Raw genomic sequence first — 22,188 nt, forward strand, 5'->3', positions numbered from 1 at the left:
CACGCTGCTTGGGGGTTGACCAGCTGGGGTTACAGTCCCATAGCTATTCTAGACAGGTGGCATTGAAAATTAAGGAGTCCAGGCAGCCATCTACCACTGGCTGTTATATGAAACACTGGGTTTAATTTGAATCCTGGGTTCGCTTAAAGGTATCTTAAATTCAAGGTCTTGCAATCATCGTCTTATCCTAGTTTTCCCAAGGGATGGTTTTTTTAAGCAACTGACTTCTTCTACGAAAAGGGCTCAATGAGTAGGAGTGCGTACTTCAAGGGAATAATGAGGATCACTCTCTCTGATTGTTCTTTGAGCTGTGAGTTCCTAAGAGTTGGAATAAGAAACAATCTATTATTCAATCCCCTCTTCCTATATGTTAAATCGCAGTTTTACAAGGTTTACTCCTGCTTGTGGTTTTTTCGGCCTGAACCTTTAAAATGTTTACTATGGGCTCTGTATGAGCCTCCAAAAACTGCGGTCTTTTCCTGGCGTTCAGCAAAAGTTGCATTTCTAGCAGTCATTACCTCGGCCCGGGGTCCTTCGTCATTTTTTTCCCTTTACTTAAGATTTCTACTGCTTGGTTTTTTTCCAGCCTGAACCTTGTTTCACCCCTGAAATTCCATCCCAATTTCGTTTATCACAGGAATTTGTGCTCCTAGTTGCTCTGCCTGAAGAGTCAAATGATTCCAATCACTATTTATATGTACGTAGACTCTTTCTAACAAAAGAACTATGGTCTTCATGAAACCTTTTGGAACAGCTGATTTGGGAAAGAAGAACTTTACTGCTATTCTCACTCTTTGGGTTCAGGGTGGCTTTAATTCAGAGGCCTATTCATCACTGTGAGAGGTTTCTCAAGTGGGAGTCAAAGGCTGCTCCACTCGGTGTATGGCTGCCTCTTGGGCAGGAGTTAGTGGGGTTTCTCTTCACAAGATTTTTAGGGCACTTATGTGGGCTCAGAAACACATTCCAACATCTTTTTCTTCCATTCCATTCCATTACTGTCTGTATGTCTTTGATTCAGGCAAGGGTCATTTTGGTGGTGGGGTTTTCTGTGCTGCTTCTGTTTGGACACTCAACTTGTTTTACTTTAATAAATGACTGCATTAGAACCCAGCTCATTGTTTTTTTCCGGGCTTTGTACAACATGTACGTAAAAAGTGGCAAGAGGACATAATGTAATGATGACTTACTGGTAATCTTCATACTTTCAAGTTCTACCGTTCCTCATCCTAGTTTTCTTTCTCTGGCACGCTTCCTTCATTAGGGATATTATACTGAGATGTTTCTTATGGTTGTCTTTGGTATTTGGTAACTTTAGAATGGTGGTGGGGGGGCGCTAGAGGGCGCACTAGCTGATGGCCGCACCTCTGTGAGGCTCTGGCTGCCTGGCCAGCATAATCCTACTTTGCTCCGCTTTCCCCGCAGATGGATGCCTGAGGATTGCACCGCTGCTGGATATATCCGAGTTGCAGCTCCGGTCCGAATCTGGGGAGGATCCGATGTTCGGGACCCGAGTTGTGGCAATTTGAAGGTGCGCCGAGGTGTGTTGCTGCAGCGGGCCGCTGACCGGGACCGGGAGCTGTGCCACTACAGACCGCTGCTCTACACGAGGCGGCCAGGCCTCGGCGCCGCGCTACCTGGCTGGACCTGCGGGAGCCCTGCTGGACGCCCAGCGTGGACGGGCGGAGGTGAGTCTTGCCCCCCCCTGTGAACGCTGCAACAAGGGGGAGGGCTGCTCACTGTGTCAGCTCCCTTGCTGCGGCGCCGGTCTGCGCCCCTAATCCCGGCGGACGCTGCGGCGAAAGCCCCCGAGGGCACATCCCTTCGCCTGGAGGGCTCTCCCCGGACCGAGGCGGGACAATAGCTGCGCCCACTCCCAGAGGCCAGTGGTGCCACCGGCGATTGCAGGCACTACTGGCGGAGCCTCACTGATGCTTGTTGTTGTGACATTCATGCACTGGACTCGCCTTCACTGATCTCCTTTGCCTGAGGTGCACCGGCATTGGCGGGCGGCAGTGCTGGACCCCAGGGGGTTACGACACACCTGCGGGCGCTAGTGCTTTGAACAGAATCGGATCCCAAGACTGGGGGGGGTCGCCTGTACCCCCTTGATAAGCCGCTGCCAGGTTTATATCTGGGTGCTCACGTTGGGACACGCACTTCAAGACAGCTCAGCTGCGGGCGCTAGTGCTTTGAACAGAATCGGATCCCAAGACTTGGGGGGGTCGCCTGTACCCCCTTGATAAGCCGCTGCCAGGTTTATATCTGGGTGCTCACGTTGGGACACGCACTTCAAGACAGCTCAGCTCCAGGGGACTGGCGAGCCCGCCACCCTTTTGCCGCCACTGGGTGCCAACAGCTGGGTCACCATGGGTAAGAACGACGCTAAGCAACCTAAACTGTCCTTCGAACCTGCAACTTCAAAGAAACCAACGCGTGGTGCGACGGGCGCCGGGAGCACCTCGGGACAGCCAAGTGCCGAGGCCCCTCCTGCGGTCATGACGCCTGAATTGCGCCTGATCATAGAGGAAATGCGGCAGGGCTTCGCGACTGTCGTGGATAAGGTGGATCGGCTGTCCTCTAGGATGGACGGCGTGGTGCAAAAAGTGGAGGTGCACGAAGAACGGTTGTCAGAGGCGGAGCGGCGCATCTCCACTGCTGAGGACACTGCCGCGACGCACGACACACGCCTCGACCGCATGGACAACATCCTCAGAGTGATAGCAGCGAAGAACGAGGAGTTGGAGGCGAGAAGTAGACGCAACAACATCCGCGTCACGGGGGTTCCGGAGTCCACCAACACAGGGCGCATGGAGGACTATGTCGAACATATCCTGAACACGGCTGTGGGCAAGGAGGCCTTCTCGAGCCAATTCATAGTTGAGAGAGCACACCGGTCCCTGGGCCCGGTCCCCAAGCCAGGAGCACCACCGCGGCCTATCATCGCCCGGTTACTCAACTACCGCGATAGGGACGTCGCTCTTTGAGCCGCCCGCACACATCGGAATTTGTCTTGTGATGGCGTGCAGTTTTCACTCTACCCGGACTTCACGCCCATGGTACAGGACCAGAGGAGAAAGTTCCTGGACGTGAAGAAGAAATTGAGGGACTTGCAGGTTGACTACGCACTTTTGTACCCGGCCAGGCTCCGGGTGACCCATCAGGGCAAACAACACTTCTTCACGAACCCGCAACACGCTGAGGATTATGTTAAACGGCTTCGCACTGACAGGAGAGACAGACGGAACGAGGGAGAGGATGTAGCGGGAGGGAATCCTGCTGAACAGGATGAATGAATTGTGGCGGCGCCCTCATGATGTTTATGCCACTCGCGCCCTTTAGCACTGCTGGATTGTGGGCTGGGCTCTGCTGACGATGCCATCGCCATTTGATTTGGGTATCTGCCTTTCTGCGCCATGGACCCCCAGCAGACTGCTGACCCAGCTGGTGCGCACTACTCCTTTGAATGACTGGTGCTTGCGGAGCAGGCACTGATGGTACTGCATGTGATCTTGTAGGTGACAGTTGTGAAGGGACGGGGCCGTTGAAGTTGTTGTTGTCTTCTACAATTGGAGTGTTGTGGGTCCGAAACTGTTGGTCCTTTGTTGTGGCTCATATCTGCGGGACTACTATGGGCCAGGCACCACCCCTTCTTCTCTGTCTTCCCCATATGGTATATGCGGGAGGGGAGGGGAGTGTTGGGGTGAGCGAACGTGCACCTCTGATGCCCCCAGGAGGGGATTCCCCACATGGTTGTACTATGGTTATTGAGTACGGGGTTTGGGAGGGGGGGAGGGACCGTAATACTGGCAAGTTTGGGTTGCTTCAGTGGGATGGGGGAGGATATGGGGTATGGGGGTTCTGTTGCTGTGAGCGGAGTGAGGAGGGATGTTCACATGTTGGGGTGGGGAAAGTTGAGGGAATGAATGAATGTGCGGATGGTAGTCATGGCAAGCGCGCTGAGTCTGGACGTGTGAGATGTGTCAGCGTGAATGATCAGGTAACACAACGGTACTGTGAGATGTGGTATTTGGTACAGGATGCGGCACCACAGTGTGCCGGGACTCTTTGCAATCGTTGTTTACGGGGATTTGATGATGAGCATGGGTGACCATACTTTGAATAATGTGTCTATAATATCCTGGAATGTCAGGGGCCTTAATGACCCACGGAAATGTAGGAATGTGCTGGGGTACTTAGATAGGCACCAGGTGCAAATAGCTATGCTCCAGGAAACTCACCTCAACCCGCGATGCACCCCTCGGTTTGCGAACAGGTGGGCGACGGTGAGAGAGTTTTCCTCCTATTCCACCTACTCCAGGGGCACTGCCATCTTGATTAATAAGCGGTTGACGTTCCAGAGGCTGGGGACTCGAACAGATAGCAAAGGGAGATACGTGATCCTTTGGGGTAGACTGGGCACTGATGTAGTGATGCTCATCAACTGTTACGCACCAAACGTCGACACACCTGGGTTCTTCTTGTCACTATGGGGTCATGCACTTGAGATCGAGGCCACACACGTAGTCTGGGGAGGGGACTTTAATCTCTCCCTACACCCGGGGATGGACAGGTCAGATGGTAGCGGTCAATACAACACGAAAGCTAGAGAAGCGCTGAGGGGCATACTGACGGAGGCGGGCTTGCTTGACAGCTGGAGACACTTACACCCAGGGACCAGGGAGGGCACCCACTTTACCACTCATGCGCGCTCATGGGCCAGGATTGACTACTGTTTCATCTCACGGGGTCTGGCTGGTGGCGTCACCGTGGTGCGACACCTGCCTCGCACATACTCGGATCACTGTCCTGTGCTGGCTGTCCTGGATATGCCTGGATATGCACGGGTACGCCCGCCATGGCGGCTGTTCCCCTCGGCTCTACTTGATCCGGTTTTCAAACAAGAACTCGGGGAGGAAATCGAGGCTTTCTTCCCTAGGAACAAGGGATCTGTTGCCAAGGTCGAAACGATCTGGGAGGCTTTTAAGGCCACTGTGCGCGGTGTCACAATCTCTAAAAGCTGCAGCGTGTTGAGGGAAATAGTGCGCACGCTGACGAGTATGGAGGCGGAGCTTAAAGCGCTGGAGGCGGAGATGGTTGGAAACCCTTCCCCTGACCTGGCGATCGCATTCAGGGCCAAATTATCCAAATTTGAGGAGGAGGCGGCCAGGGAAGCCAAGTTTCGTGGCAAGTACTGGACGGCTCGTCGATATTGCGAAGGGGATAGGCCGGGAAAGGTGTTGGCGGCACTCACTAGGCACCAGCGATTTGCCACGCACATACTGGAAATCACTGATGGTGAGGGCAGAACCTGTCAGGACACTAAGGGAATACAGGACACCTTCCTGCAGCATTATAAACAGCTGTATACCACACAACAGGCCGGAGAGGTTGACCTCGGAGGGTTCCTCGATGACATCGCACTATGTTGGCTGAGTGATAGTGATAGGGCTTTCCTGGGATGTCCCTTCGAGATTGACGAAATCCGAGAAGCGATCATGTCACTGAGCAACGGCAAGGCCTCGGGGCTGGATGGCCTGCCGGCCGAATTTTATAAATGTTACATAGACATAATGGCACCAGTGCTGAAGGAGGTGTTTGAGGAGTCGTTGGAGGAGGGGATACTACCGGGCTCTATGAGGGAGGTGGCGATCACTTCACTGCTAAAGCCAGGGAAGGACCCAAAAGATACTGACGCCTACAGGCCCTTATCGCTGCTCAACTGCGATGCAAAGATTCTAGCAAAGGTGCTCGCGACTAGATTATCACTACTTATGACTACACTGGTGTTGCCAGATCAGTCTGGGTTCGTCCCGGGGAGAGCTACGTCCCACAACCTCCGCACTTTGTTCTCCCTCATACCTACTATCTCGCCGGATCTGCCGGTCGCTGCCGTGTTCCTGGACGCCACCAAGGCGTTTGATTCGGTGGAGTGGGGCTATCTCCTGGCCATATTGGGCAGGATGGGCTTCCCCCGGATCTTCATTGCCTGGGTGACATTGCTTTATACCTCTCCAGTTGCTAGGGTCATCGTCAATGGCGTGCTGTCATCACAGATGCCGATCACGAGAGGGACTCGGCAGGGATGCCCCTTGTCGCCCCTGCTTTTTGCCCTAGCTATTGAGCCACTGGCTTGCAGGATTCGGCAGTTGCATAAGGACAGCGCCTTTAATTGCAACCAGAGACAGATTGGTATATCCCTCTATGCGGATGACGTTACCTTGTATGTGCGACGCCCGCAGGAACACCTCAACCCCCTATTGAGAGAATTTGTATTATTTGGTGGAGTCTCCGGCGTGCACATTAATTGGAAGAAATCGCAGTTCTTCCCCCTCACGCCCTCGGTGCACCGGTTCCCGCTTGATTACCCGTTGGAGTGGTGTAGCACGGACTTGAAATACCTGGGAATTGTTGTGTCGCTCGCTAAGGAGGACACGATCCGACTGAACTATGGGGTGGCCATCTCCAAATTAGCCGATACGGTAACTCGCTGGTTGGCCCTCCCGCTGTCGATGGCGGGGAGAGCATCCCTTATAAAAATGGTTGTCCTCCCACGCTTCCTATACCTTTTTCAAAATATACCCTACTACCCGGGGGCCTACTTTTTTAAGAGGCTTCGGTCTGAACTGCTTCGCCTATTTTGGGGCGGGAAACAACCGCGCCTCAGCTGGAAAGTATTGACGCAGCCGTATGACAGGGGCGGGTTCGACGTGCCCGACTTGGAGGTATACTACCTCAGTGCTCAGGCTCAACACGCTTACTATTGGGTCCACCCCACTCCCTTTATGCCTCAGGTGGCGGCAGAGGATTGGATAGTTCACCCGCTGCCGCTTAAGGGCATGCTGCTGGGCTCGCCTGGCGACGTTGAGACGCCTGCCACCACTGTTACCTGTACCATGGACGCCTGGCGAAGAGTGACTAGATTACTGGAAGCCCCCATGCTATACTCACCGGCGATGCCCCTCTCCTATCACCCGAAGTTATCGCTCCTAACAGAAAATGGGTTTCATTCCATGTGCAACCGCATCCGACTTCATACCTGGGGGGACCTATTTCATGAGAAGCAGTTCCGCACTAAGGAACAGTTCTTCTGTGCTGATCCCCCGACGCCTATGGAGGTGTTTTATTACATCAGGCTCCGGCAGGGTATGAAGGAGATACTTCCTGGCTACCCGGAGGAACCGGGCACGGTCCTGCCGCTACACGTCATGCTCGTTTCGGACGGTAGACACTTGGTGTCGAAGCTATATTCGGCCATTCGAGAGCAACGCCCCCCTGTTCCGTCCAAGGCGCGTGCTGCCTGGGACTCTGACCTACCCGCAGCACTCACGGATGAACAGTGGAGATACTGCTGCTCGGTTACCGCGAGAATTTCCTCTAGTTGTAGACTGAAAATTATCCACTATAAATTTGTGCAGCGGTATTATTATACCCCAGCTCGGAAGCTGCGATTTCGACTATCGGATGACGACAGATGTGCGAGGTGCCGTGCTGAGAGCGCAGGTTTCCTCCACTTGGCCTGGGAGTGTGGAGTAATTCAGGAATACTGGGGGCAGGTTCATGCTGCGCTCCAGGTGATGATCGATGGCCCTCTTGCCCTTGAGCCAATGGTGATGCTGCTGGGATATACCAAACACGTTCCCAAATCGGATCGCAAGTTTGTCGATCTCGCACTCCTTCTTGCTAAACGGAGAATTGCGTGCAGATGGGGGAGAGGGAGGGCACCAAAGTTTAAGGCATGGTTGGACGACCTCAAATATTGCCAAGACCAACACGGCGTTTATGCGGATCTGATGCCTGCCCGATGTAGGCCCAGTGACTTCTGGTCCCCCCCTACAGGCCTATTGGCTATCCCAGGCTGCCGACAGTGACTCCTCTGGCGAAGGGGAGCCGGTAACTGGTCCATGAGCGTTTAGGTGCACACCACACAGCATTCACTGACTTGCATTCCACGCGATAGACCTGGCCCTTCACCAGCAGACATCCACCCGTAATTACCCTCCCATGAGTGGCTCCCTGGCATGCGGAGCGAGGCCACACACACTAGGCACACACGTGATGCATTGCTACTCCGGGCGCCGAGGATGGGTCACTGAGCGGGGATGGGGAGGCTGAGGGCTGGTGACATCGCGGATCCCTCTCTCCCTTGCCGGGGGAATGCCTAAATGCGTGGGTGGGGAGGCCCCCCCCCCTCGGCTATTTGCACAGCTAGGATGGCGGGGGTATGGCTACAGGCACGGTGGCTAATGGCTCCGGAACAATGTTGGAATTCGTCTATGCTGTCCCATGCCCGGTGTAAATGATGTTTGCCCGCTGAATGTACCATGATCGATACTGTACAGGATTATTGATGTTATTACTGTCATGACTCTATGATGCACAATGTTAATAAAAAAGGTTTAAAAAAAAAACTTTAGAATGGTGGTGGATGGGTTATAGAGCAAGGGGGGAGGGAGGTTCAGTGTGTTTTTGGAAAGGGCAAAAATACTCTTGGGGAAGACATAAAAGTATTTCTTCCATCTTAGGCAGTCTGCTACCTCACCTATGTAAGGATTTAGACGAGGAAGACTGTCAGATGGAGTAATTAAGATTACTGGTAAGTAATCAGATTACTATCGATTTTCATAAACTGTCAGTGAGTGATGATCACACTCCCAGAATTGCCACACTAAAAATCAGAGAAAGTTGAACTTACGGATCGATTTAAAATAAAATACAATTTTTCATTTGGAATAAAATGCTTAGGTGAAATGGAAAAGGTAAAGTTGGGTGAACTGAACTTAGCTTCCAAATGCCAAGATTGTCCTCTCGTTTAAATGATTAAATGTGCAGATAGTCACAACAGCAGATAGTCACAACAGCAAGAATGACTTTATTGTATTCCTCATTGGGCATTTTAGGAACCATTAGCAAATCATAATAAAGTACACAAACCTAAACCACATACATTTAAAATACGGGAAAAATATTTACCATGTTTGTGAAAATATACAGAATAAAGTTAGATTAAAAAATATAGCACTTGGCACAGAAGATAACGGTCTAGTGAACTTCCTCAAATTGGTTTCATTAGACGAGGCGCTCGATAAAGATGCAAATCTAATAGTTTAAAAAAACCGACTAGGAGCAACGGAAAAAAGATCTGAAATTAAACCAGCCTCTCCTTCGGTTGTTAGACAGACGAAGCAGATGTGAAGGCTGCATGTGTGTACACTCATCCTTAATGAGCAAGTACTCAGAAGATGCGATGATAAAGATGATATAATGTAATCAATTACATATTTTTAGTTCTGAAATCTTCATGAGCCTTCTGCGTGTTGTGACCAGCTGGGCAAGCTTCGCTCCACCTCCACGCTACTCACACTTCCTAGTGTAGAATGTGTTTTTTTCAATGTAAATAGCGCCAACGTATCTTTGTTAAACATAGAAGCAGGTGGCATGCAGTCTTGCCAACATAAAGCAATGCACATAGATGTAAGACTTCTCTCAAGGCATGGGGCATACAGCATACAATAATATCCGTTTATTGTACAATTTGAAAATAGTTATTCGTGAACATGGAAAAAAGGATGATAAGAAAGTACGTGCTTTATCAGTAAGGTCCTTTACGGCGGCCGAAAATGAATAAAAGCTTTCTCACCTTAACAAATGTGACAAATTCCTCCACCATACTGTTTGCGTGCCTCAATTTCTTCTGCGCCATCTCCAGCGCGTGCCCGCTCTGCTTTGCAAGGCCGTGCAGCTGTTGGGAAGCTGTTGCTTCCAGTTCTGTCATGGCGGTTTCCGCTTCCGTCACTTTACCCTCCAGATCCGTCACTTTGAGATTCTGTAAGATGTAAGACAAAGGCAATGTGGCGGATATTGGTACCAGCGCATGGATAATAGCATTTACTTTATCGCCTGTCTTTCCATTCAAGCAGTGGTCGAAGTGTGGTGTGTGTGTGTGGTGAAGTAGGGGAACTTTGGGCGAAGAATCAGAGGGTGAGAATAACCAGTGGATTGGGTCAGTGGGAGGAGTCAGAGGTGTGGCAGAAAGAGCAAAATATCCCAATTTTTAGTATTTGTTTCCCATTTCACTAACCAGTTAAAGCTTAGTACGTTATTTATTTTGACCAATGGGTATACATGTTTACTTAAGGTTTAATATGAGTTATTGACATTAAAATAAATGCACATACGTTACGTAACGCAATACGTTTTCAATCACAGAATGACCCAAATATCCTTAACAGTGGAATTGCAAGCCATTTGACTCTGATCCATGCAGTTTCTGTCAATAGCACTTCTCCCTTTTTTTCACAAGAGCAGTTCAAACATGAATGGCAAAGTATCCTAGTTTGCAAAGGTTTTCCACGTAGTTATGGCTCTGTGGAGAAGTGTGGCTCACTGGTTAGAGCAGGCAGACCCTGAAGCAGAGGTCAGACCCGGGACCTGGGTTCAATTCCCGACGCGGCAGGGTCTTGAGCTCAAATGTCCATGGACTCGATAATTCTCGCTTCGGTGCCTGACCTAATCATGGGTTCACACTCTGCAACTCTGGGCATTAAGCTTGCTTAATCTCCACAACGGCCCCCCGTGGCGGGATGCCTGGCTTTCACCTTGAGGATGCCCTGTAGGGGCTATCTCACAGGGAAAAGCCAGGACGGGTTCCCAAGGCAAGCGCAGAGATACCCCTTCGGGGGTCGATTCAGGCGCTATATAGGAAACATAATAATAATAATAATAATAATATATATATGCCACAGAACACATCATCTGCTGCATAATCTATCGATTTTAGCTAATAAATTGTTTATAGCTGAAACAAATGAAAAGTTACTAAAAAGTGTGACTTGTGCTGCTGTGAAGTGGAAGGCCCTTTGCAAAGGTTGACTGGTCACCTTTCTCACTGCTGCAGTTGTGTGTTCCACTGATACTAATAAAGAAAAATATTTGCAGAGACTGTTAGCATCTGTAAAAATTTCAAAATAATAAAGTATCAGAAAATGTACAGCACCACTAATACCAGTGTAGGGTGTCTGAGCACTTTACTCCATACATATTACACAGCGATAATCAATCATACATGTGTAAATCACTGTATAGGAAATGTTACAAAGGACTACAAGGTGTAGGAGTCACATGACAACCATACTAGTAGGCAGTATCATTTAATAGTGATTGGTCTGGAGAAACACAAACTCAGAATTTAAAACGCAATACCATGGTTGGGGGTTCTCTTTAATAATCAGAATTGATTTCTACCCAAATGAATCCTTTTTTGCAACATTAGGATAATCAAAGACTGGGGGAAAAACCATACGGTCTAATTTATACCTTGCCGTTTGCATGCATCTTAGATGACAGTTAATAGCTCACCGTTCTATGTTTAGGATTTTAACTTCCTAACTGCAAGTAACAACAGGGTCTCTCTGACAAAAGCAGTAACCCACTGACCTATATGCATGGTATATGATATGCATGGTATATGTTCTTTGAAGCTGGCACAATAACCCACTGCGCTTCCTTTCTATGAGTCAAAACGTCCACTGGACAAAACACCATCTCTCTCTTAACATTAATCACTGGAGTTATAATGACATTTTTATTGTTGCCGAAAATTGTTGGAGGCCAGGAAGGAGGCAGCAAGTGCTTCTAAAACCATATTATACTTTCAAACATGACGCCCCCAACTGAAGTCAGCGCCAGCCAAGGTCCATGTAGGTAACAGCAGTGGGGCCGGATAAGGGGGGATTTCGAGGGACGATGCAGTGGGAAAATTAATCATTTATTTAATTTCCTCTCAACATTGTCCCTCGAAATCCCACCATACTTGGCCCATCTGCCTCACTGCTGTACCTGCACGGACAGCGGCTGGTCAGCACCTGGTGCGGTCGCACTGCCCTAGAGTCACCCTGCTCAAGGGTCCTATGACCTCAGTGACAGAGTCTCTGTCACTCTATGGTGTGCTGCTTCATAGGCCTGCCTGCAAGACTGGAGGTGAACTTCAGAATGAATTGTTGCAAACAGGCCTTCAAGGTTAACCCACACTTTCCACTGCTAGAGTCCATGTGCTGGTGCTAAGACACCAGGGCTTTTAAGATCTTGCGGGCCTTCTAAGGTCTAGCATGGGAATGTGCTCCATCAGGGGGAGCTGGTCTGGTGGGCTGGTCATGAAGGCTGAACCTGGTTCTCAGTTCCACATTTAGCAGTTTTGACAATAGTGCCAAATATTCTCCCCCACTGAGCACCATACTGCCCCACTGAGAGAAACTTGCACTGCACTGGCCCGCTATAAACACCTGGATGTGACTCAATTCAAATTAGGCACTAGACAAGAGCAATATGCTGCATAAAAATACATTAACAACATCCTAGAAAAAGCAAACACTCATCAGGGATTCAAGATTAAGTAAAGTATGTGAAATGTAAGCAGATACAACATGGTTACCTTTTTCTTTTTACACTCATTATTCAGAAATTAATGAGTGCCTTTGCCTGAAAAGTTAAGGGCATGAATACGAGGCCCAGAAGGGACCCGTTTCAATGCCCATTGCTTATATCCTTACAAAACGTAAGCAGTATGGTTTAAAAAGACCACACTGGTGAACACACATCCGCTGTATACACTTTGTTTTCCAATTCACCCATCAAGCAGGTATTTCAGTATCTCCAGGAATAGTGCACTTTCCCACCCAGGGAAAACAATGTTGTTGAAAGACAGACGAGAAAACAAAAGTAGCGCTTCACTGGCAAACACTTAAGTGCTGCTTATGTGTTTAGGTGTGAATTGCCGCTTATGTGTTTAGGTGTGAATAAATCAATCTGCCCACCTTGCAACCACCCTGTCTTGCTTTAGTTAGTTATTTTTCATATTTTGAATGTTGTATTTCTCTCCACCCCGAGGCTGCACTTAGAAATTGAAAAATGTCAGAAAAAGACGACCTTTCCAGCAAAAGTGTTTTTCTTTTTTGGATCCATTTCACAGGGTAGTAAATAAATGTAAGGAGGAAAGAGGAGGTAATACCTGTTTCTTGAATTCTTGGTTTTCACTAAATGAGGAGCGAGACAGAAAGAGAGGGAAGAGGGGGAACAAAGAGAGGAGGAGGGGGGGGGGGCTGCTGCCAGCTGCAGGAGAACTGGACACTTTTGTTGTCTTCTCTGGGCACGAAGGAAAAGACAGAGTCCTTTTCCTTCCCTGCTCGTTCCGCCCGTCCCCAAAAGCCGATCCTTAACTATCGGCCATGGCGATTTCTGCCGTCAGGAGGAATGTTTAAAATAATAAAGTACGGGAACGGACTCTATGAAATTAAAGAAGTAGGGGCACGCCGTGCCCTGCCGATCCCGCCCACTTCGACCACTGCAGCAAAGGGATCCCAGCTCTTAGCTTATGAAACAGCTACAGAGAGCCTTGTGTCCAGCGAGGTCTAAAACCAGGTCTAACGAGCCATCCTTACAAATATGCATATTAATATTCATCTTAAGGAGGCCCTGCACAAGTTATATATTGATTAAAAAAACTGTACATGTATTCATTTATTATGCAACTGTTGATAGCAGAAGCATTGGTCTAACGGAATAAGCATAAAGTAGCAGTGAGAGTACTTAATATGCTTTCCTTTCAGCAAGTCAGTCATTAAACATATCTTGTCACTGGGTCTTTCACAAACCACAAGATTAGAAACAGAAGTTACCCCAGAAAGGTTTGTGAGCAAGACGCCCATTCAACTCTCCATGTGTTAAGGTAAGCCATGCAGCACCTACACATTTCACATGGTGCTATTAATGAAACTGTTAGGTCTTCTTTGTTAACCGTCAGATACCCATGAAGAGCACACGTTATTCAAAACATTAATTAAATGATACAGAGGATGTCATCTTTAGCAATGTAATGTTTATCCTACAGCAAATCATACAGATTTATATATATATATCTATATCACGTTAAGCTCTCAGCAGCATTTTCAGCGCGAACGGAGAAACAAACACTTTGTTGAATTTCCAAATTGCAGGTATTTCTTTATTTTATTTATTCGTGAACTGCATGTGCGCAAAAAACAAGACGCGTTTTTGCGAAATTGGTCACCTTGATCACTCCTGATATATATATAAAATAATGAAAATCTACTCACCATAGGAATCATACCTCCCAGCAGTATTACCTCCTTATTGATTTTTTGGGGGGGATTTTTTTTGTATTTATTTGCAGTTTTATGTACAGCAGGCTACACCCATGGGGGGCAGAGTGGTCTACAGATGTATACTGGACAGCATACTATACTAAAGCATTTAAGGACTGGTTACATTACGTTATTCTGAGAGCAGGTTGAGGGCTGGGTGTTAAAATCAAGTAAAATCGGACTTTTAGTTTACAATTCCTAGCCAAAAAAAAGGTCAGCGACTCTGGATGGAGGCATCCAGACATACATTCTGCCCCTTCGATTGGCAGGAACCGCCTGTCACATTGAAGTGGATGCCCTCCCTGCCAAATCTCACCTCCCACTCAAATTGTATGTAAAAACCTCAACTTCGGAGCCCCAGAACAGCTTTTGGCATTGAGAAGGCGGGAGGTCATTTTGATAACCAAAAATGTGTGTTGACTACATCCAGTCTGCCTATTGCCTTCTGTTGTAAAATACTATAAATAAACTATGTTCCACATATATAACGTAAATGCAGTGAAAACATGAACTTTTATGCAGACACATTTATGTTAATCTGGGACATGCATAAGGCCCCTCGAATTACGTAAAAGTAACCATGAAAGGATCGCCGGTGAAAAGTATAGGCGAAAAAATCTTTTGTTTTTCCTGTAGCCATGTGAACATTGTCTGTAATTGCATTTCTATAGTGTTTACTACCCCTGACGAGGCATTGAAGCCCTTTTTCGGCGATTAGCACGCTACTCCGGAACCCATAAAGGATTAGTGTTGAATTAGTATAGTGAAATATGAAAGAAAGTAATTTGAGTGGTGGATAGGTTAGTCCGTTATTTGGATTCAGAAGGATAGTGGAGGGAACTTTAGGGCACTTTCTAACCTGGTGGCCACATTACTTATACTGAGGGTTATTAGTAGGAACTTGCTCCTGCAGACCCTTCTCCCCAATAGATGAAAAGCTGCATATTCACCACGTCTAAACCCCCTCTCTGTGTTCACCTCACGATGGGGGTGAGAGACAAACAGACCAGTTTGTCCGTCGCAGCAGTAGCTCTCCCTTTCAAACCCACTCTAGCTGGCCTCTCCCATTCCTTGTCAACAAACAAAAATGTAACACCAAATGGCCAGTAGAAAAAACAAACGTCATGTTGTTTGTTTTTGAAGGTACTGCAGCACAGGTGACAGTGGAGGTGGGTTCAGAAGAGGGATCTCTGCTGAGACAGACAAGAGGGGGATGTTGAATTTGTGCCATTTAGCTGGGGCTGAGGTACAGGTGTTGAAAAGGGTGCTGCTCATCATTTCAATTCACACCAGAGGAGCAGGGAGTGGGCAGCAACAAAATTCTTGGTTGCAGGCCTGTAAAGATAGCTATTGCCCACAGAAGGAAATATTCTGAATGACTGGCCAGCTCCAGTTCTGCTCAGGAAGCGAATAGATATGAGATGCTGCTTGATTGGTTAGAACACCTTAATGCTTTAAAAAATAGTTAAAGTGAAGTTATGCGTCTGTGGAGGAGTGGAAACCTGATTTAGATTGGTGCTGGCAAGCAGAACGCACGATATACAAGAGATGGGGATGCCCTAGGAAATGGGAGAAGATATGGGGGTCTCGGCAGGCGTATCGGGATCTGCAGTGTGATTTAATGCAGCCACGGTTTTGTTATTGCACTGTATTGATAACTTTGCCATTGATCTTTCACCTATTTACTATATGTGGATTGTATGGAAAGAAATTCTGTTGTAATTGCTCTTTTACTGTACTGTTCACTGAGCACATGACAATAAAAATAATTTAAAAAAATTAAAATAAAGTGATGTTACGGCTACAAAACAAAATCTAGAAACCACTGAAATTCACCAGTTATGCTGTGGTCTTACAAAATGTATACCAATAAGTAACAACATCCAAGAGCACAAGTCATTAAAGAATAATTTACAAATCTTCGGGAAAGTTCTTTCTTTTGGATACTCCATCTAACTACAAATTCCTCATCTTTAGATAATCCCCAGGCACCAGATTGGGTCCCGGAGATTTTTCAGCATTGCCACTGCATGCCCGTAGGTGGCAGTGTGCAGCTCCAACTCGACTTCGCTCTGCACCTGGAGTGACGGCTGGAGGCATATATAGGTGCCAGTCAAACACTGGTGGCTGTCTATTTCTGGACACTCTCTAAGCCGTCGGACATGGAGCCTAAACAACAATTGTTCATACCAGTGTGCAGATCTCTAAATTGGGACCTTTTTAGATGGAGAAGACTGCATTCCACAGAACGGGGAGGTGGAAGGATGGTTAGGAATCCGCAGTTAGATAGAGCATCCAACTAAAAAATCATTACCAAATGTCAGTATCTCGTTCTCGGGATGAACACTTCTAACCACAGCTTACCCACATTTAGAATAGATTCCAATGCAGTACCTTCTAAGGTGGTTGCGGAAGGCTGAGGAAAACATCTATTTACGAAAGCATCAAGACACTGCAGCAATCATTTTGCAACGTGTGCCTGATGTGGGCCTTCGGTTTGGGGATGAAGCCTGGCATTGGAACCGATTCAGGTACAGATGCCACTGAAGTCCGCTGTGGAACTGGCATGGACATTCATAGCGGAGTGGAGTTCTGTACCAGCCTGGGAATGGGTCGCCAGGGATTAACCGGCTTCAGGGCGAGTGCCCACAGACAGAAGACTAGCTGGAGGACCCTGTGGCTACATGGGGACTGAAGCTGCTGCAGAAGGGGCCAGTAGCATCCTGAAAATACATTTGCAGTATGGCCTCTTCAAAGGCCTCAACCAGTTATGGGGCTGATAGTGGCCCAGAAAACTAGGGACGAAGTAGGAGCCCTTGGAGAGCCATTCTTCTGACTTTTCCTCTGGTTGGTTTTGAGTGACTAGAAGAGGTCCAATCCAGTTGAGCTTTAATGTGCCTATGAATTGTTTTGGACTGCAACTAACCGGAAGACTTTGAGCGGGGCATTGTGCATGCAGGACCGACCGTGTGACTGAGGGTGGGTTCGCCCCTACAACGTGGAGTGGGAATGGGACCTTATCTTCAGGTACGACCTCTTCTTATGATCAGCGATGTAGAGCTTTGTTTCACACTTCTTGATCACCTTTAGGTGCATGAGGTCACATTTTTCTCATAACTTTGCGTGGCGAACAGAGAAACACACTGGAGGGTCTGTGACTGGCACCTGCTTCCTGCAGATGGGACATATCTAAAAATGTGTTGTTTTCGGGGAAGGCATTTTCCCAAGCACACTGTCTGAAAATGTACAGGGAGCCATCAAAAGACAGAAAGTTTGGTGCAAGGCTCCTGTCCTACACTGAAGGGCATGGTAAGAAAAACACTGATGCCAGTGTGCACGGGTGATACCTATATGCGGCTAGTCTCATTAGTTCCAGGGTGGTGAAAGGTAGGAGCCACACAGAATAAACTAGCGGCACACATCAGTCTGGCACCTGGGATATTCTAAAGAGAAGGAATATACTGTTAAAAGTATACATCAGGAAAGGTAATTTTCTGAACCGTTTTTCATATTTTTGCACAGGCGAACCTAAGAAGAGCTGATCATCCTTACTTCGTCCAATGTGAAATTCGCAGGCAAGGGAAAGTAACTCCAATGAACATAGCTCTGCTGTCCTGCAAGCTTTCGAGCATAGTCTACCCCACAGTCTCCACCAAACACTTGAGCCCAATCAAAGAATTGGGTCATAAGTGAGGCTTGGATGTCTCCGCAAAATCAAAGTCTGGCATCTAATGACTACGCTGGTGCCCAGGCAACAGTATTGGTGGTATACTGGCCAGACTTGAGATGTTTTTCAACCCACCCTTGTCTTCGTGTACTGTCCGTGAAAGAGATTCTAGACATATTCGGGAAAAGCAGACAATATCTCGCTTGCCACATCCCAAATGGTGTGTAGAAACCCAAAAGACAAACAGCATTCAATCAACAGAGTGCTAGGTTAGCAAAGGAGAAGACTCTTTTGTACATATTCCTAATTTCTTCGATTCTCTATCGGGAGGAGCAGTTGGAAAAGAACTTGGATTGACTTTCCTTGTAGAGGGGTGCACAATAATACTTTGAGGAGTAGAGGATTTAACACAGAAAGTTGCACCACCTGAGGCAGGTCTGTGTCTAGAAATCAGGCAACTCAATGGTAGGGATGAACAAGGTGTGTAATAGGGGTTGTAAAATGGAGAGACTGGGCTATAATATTTCCATCAGAAGACTGGCTTTATTTTGCACTCTAAGAAAGCCTAACGCTGCTGCATAGCACATCCTCAAACAGAGGACTCTCTTCTGCAGAGGCCCACAAATGAGAGTTTAATTCAGGTGCTGGCGAAGCGACTGGTGTTTTGTAGGTCAAAGTAAAAGTTGGCATTAGTGTAATGTGCAAATGGTTCACCTAATCATCATTGACTTCATAGTGGGAAATATGCTTAACATCTTGAACAGCATCAGAATCAGAGAGAGCCTTTATCGTCCTGAAAAACGTTCTAGAAGCAAGGGGACAGGAGGAAAGTCTTACTCATTGCAAGGTTGAGCCTGGTCATTGGCATGGCATTACATGGTGCATGCTCTAGCCGAAGTTGGTTCCAGATCCGCCAGAGTGGAATCCATTACTGGCGCTGACAAAGGAACAACCAATGAAGCCTGCAGCAATGGAACCGAGGATTGGCCAGGCACTGGGGAACAGATTGAGTTGGGACTGCTAGAATCAGGGGAGGACCAGATGACAGAATCCAGGCTGGAGGCCCCAACAGATCTGTGGGGCCTGAAGGGGGTATGGAACCAGTTGAAAAGCTGCAGCATAGCCTCCTGAATAGCTGAAATTTGCTGCAGAGCCAATAATGCCCTACGAAAATTGGAAGAATTAGCTCTAGACCCAGAATTGAATCTGTAGAAGGGGACGAGCTTCACTTGTTCTTCTAGCACTTTTTTGTGCTAGTCTCTCCACTTTGTCTTTGAGCTACCCAAAGATGGTGAGCACAAGTGGAGCAGGGCTGGCTTGGTTTTTGTGTGAGATTAGCGTCAGACTCCTTGATGGCCTTTAGATATATCGGAATGTATTAATCACAAGTCTTGGGAGTGACTCTTGGTACTGATGCACTTAAGACAGATGTTGTGTGGGTCCATGACACACATCTGCTTGCAATGCAAGATGAAACTGAAACTTAACCCTTTAACTGCTGGGCCTTCCACAACAAGGATGCATCTCATTTTTCCACTCAAAACAGACCCTTTTTTTGCAAAGTGGGTATCTGTGGCTTTTGGGCCCTAGCTTGGCTGGCACTTAGGGAAACGGAGCAAGCTTGCACATTTTTGAAAACTAGACACCTGGTGAAATCCAGGGTGTGGTGACTTGCGTGGCTCTCATCAGGTTTCTTTACCCAGAACCTCTTGCAAACCTAAAACCTTTTCCTCACATGTGGATGGAAATATATGGAATCTGCAGGGAACCACAAACTTCCTTCCACCTAGCCTTTCCCTAAGCCTCCTGAAAAACATGGCACCTCATTTGTGTGGGTAAGCGTAGAGTCTACAACAGGAAATGGCCCAAAATGCAATATGGATAAATCACATTTTTCGACTCAAAACAAAACAATGGTTTTTTTTGCAAAGTAGGGAGCTGTGGAATTTGGGTCCCATTTCAGCTGGCACATAGGGAAACTAAGCAAATTTGTACATTTTTGGAAATGAGATACCTGGGGCAATCCAGGGCTGCGTGACTTGTGTGACACAATTTTCTCACATTTCTGTGATAGAAAGTGCTGGAATCTACAGGGAGGCACACATCTCCTACCATTCTGAGTTCCCACATTCCCCCTATAAGAAGGACACCCCATTTGTGTGGGTGGGCCACGAGACAACACACAAAAGGCCCTACAGTGCTATGTTGATAGATAAGCAATAGGGGTTGCAGTGGTATTTGGTGCCATGCTTTGGAGCCTATCCATGTAAACCTACAAACTACCGACATTTTGAAAACTAGAAAACCAGAGGAATCCAGGGTGGTGTGCCTTTCGTGGTTCCCATGAGGTTTTCTTACCCACAATTCCCTTTGCCTGAAAGCACACATTTTCCTTACATTTTTGTGATGCAAACTTCCGTAATCCTCAGGAATCCACAAAATTCCTAAGACCTAGCGTTATCCCACTTGTGCGATAAAAACGCAGTGCCACTTGTGTGAATGGACCTAGTGTCCACAACAGAAAGGACTACAACCAAAGTCAATGGAAGCCCTTGGAGGGGACACCAATTGACCTTTGTAATCACCACCATCTGTCCAACCCAAAGGTGGCAGAAGAACTGCCAGCACATTTTTTTGGGGTGGGGACATGGCCATTCCCTTTGTGAGTAGCCTGCCCTAATATTTGAAAAACAAAGCACAAGTTACTACTTGTGCAACGATATATCTGTAAGAGACAGTTAGTGATAGATTCCTTACCTTAGAATATCCCTAGGCGTCAGACTGGATCCGGAAATTTTTGCGTAGCAGTACCCTTTTGTGTCGGTAGGCGTCGTCTGCGGCTCCGCGTCCGTCGTCGGCATCGTGGGCGCCGTGATGACGTCTTCGGAGTATATAGACGCTGTCTCCGCGTGCTGACGTCAGTTCTTAGCCACAGCTTTTCAGAGCCAGAAACGCAGAGCCATGCTAAAAACCAACACTGGTGCCAATGAAACTAGGGCCCTGAAAGGGGATGACCTTAACCCTAGACATCGGTTCACAGAACAGGGAGGATGGGTGGGTCGGTAAGGAATCTATTACTAACTAATGTCTCTTACAGATATATCATTACACAAGTATTAACTTGTGCATCTGAAAGAGTCACGTTCGTGATAGATTCCTTACCTTAGAATAGATACCCCAGCAATACCAACCTACTGCGAACCAATAATCACACCAGAAAGTCCTGGAGGAGGGAACGGCCAAAGAAGCCATCCCGTCGGACTTGGCTGTCCAGGCAATAGTGTCTTGCAAACGTGTGCAGCGAGGCCCACATAGCTGCCCGGCAAATGTCCTGCAAGGGCACTCCCCGTGGCTCGAGAGGAATGAGCCCTCAGCCCAACAGGGGGTTCCTTCTTAGCCAAGGAGTAACACGCCTGGATACACAAGGTGATCCATGCAAGATGGTCCGCTTGTGCACCGCCTTCCACTTCTTAGCACCAACAAAGAGTTGGTCATCCACCCGGAACTGGCATGTGCGATCCAGATAGAAAGAGAGCGCACGTTTTGGGTACAGACGGTGGAGCCTCTCTTCCTCTTTCGAGGGTTGCGGAGGCGGAAAGAAGGTGGGCAAGGTAATGGACTGCCCGATGTGGAAGGCCGTGACAACCTTGGGCAGGAACGAAGGTCTGGTCCGCAACACAACCTTGTCCGGATGAACAGAGAGGAAAGGAGGTTTAGAGGATAAAGCCTGGAACTCACTCACTCTCCTGGCAGAGGTGATGGCAACCATGAAAGCAGTCTTCAGAGTAAGAGGGCGAAGAGGACAGTTATGAAGTGGCTCAAAGGGGGCGCACATCAGAAAAGTAAGAACCAGGTTCAAGTCCCACTGAGGCATCACGAAGGGAACAGGTGGAAACGTGTGTGGGATGCCTTTCAGAAATCGATTTACAATAGGGGACTTGAACAAAGACGGCTGGTCAGGCAGCCGCAGTAAGGCTGAAAGGGCAGAAAGGTAGCCCTTGATAGTGCCCAGAGCAGGGCCCTGCTGGGCAAGAGAAAGAAGGAAGAGGAGAACGTCAGAAAGATGGTCAGAGAGAGGATCCACAGCCTTTGCTGTGCACCATGCCACAAATCTGTTCCACCTGCTGGCGTATACCGACTTTGTGGAGGGACGCCTGGCTGCCAGAATGATGTTACAGACTTCAGGAGGCAAGTCAAATGGCCTCAACTGCTGCCGCTCAATCTCCAAGCATGGAGGTGGAGACTGGACAGGTTCTTGTGGAGGACCGTGCCCTGCTGCTGCGACAGAAGGTCCTCCTGAAGAGCCAGACGAACCGGAGGATCGACTGACATACTGAGTAGCTTGGGATACCAGTACCTTTGTGC

The 22,188-nt window shown here is 48.0% G+C and overlaps 1 protein-coding gene across 1 annotated transcript in view; it reads right to left on the minus strand.

Moving 5' to 3' along the window:
- The window catches only part of CNTLN (centlein), a 1,560,264-nt gene that overhangs the window by 289,634 nt on the left and 1,248,442 nt on the right, over positions 1 to 22,188 (minus strand). Inside the window, exon 24 of the mRNA XM_086961469.1 lies at positions 9,638 to 9,823. Within this exon, the coding sequence (XP_086817595.1) occupies positions 9,638 to 9,823 (186 nt within the window). The remainder of the gene's footprint in view (positions 1 to 9,637; positions 9,824 to 22,188) is intronic.

This window comes from Lissotriton vulgaris, chromosome 3_1 (genome assembly GCF_964263255.1).
Source record: "Lissotriton vulgaris chromosome 3_1, aLisVul1.2, whole genome shotgun sequence".
In the NCBI taxonomy this organism is placed as follows: domain Eukaryota; kingdom Metazoa; phylum Chordata; class Amphibia; order Caudata; family Salamandridae; genus Lissotriton; species Lissotriton vulgaris.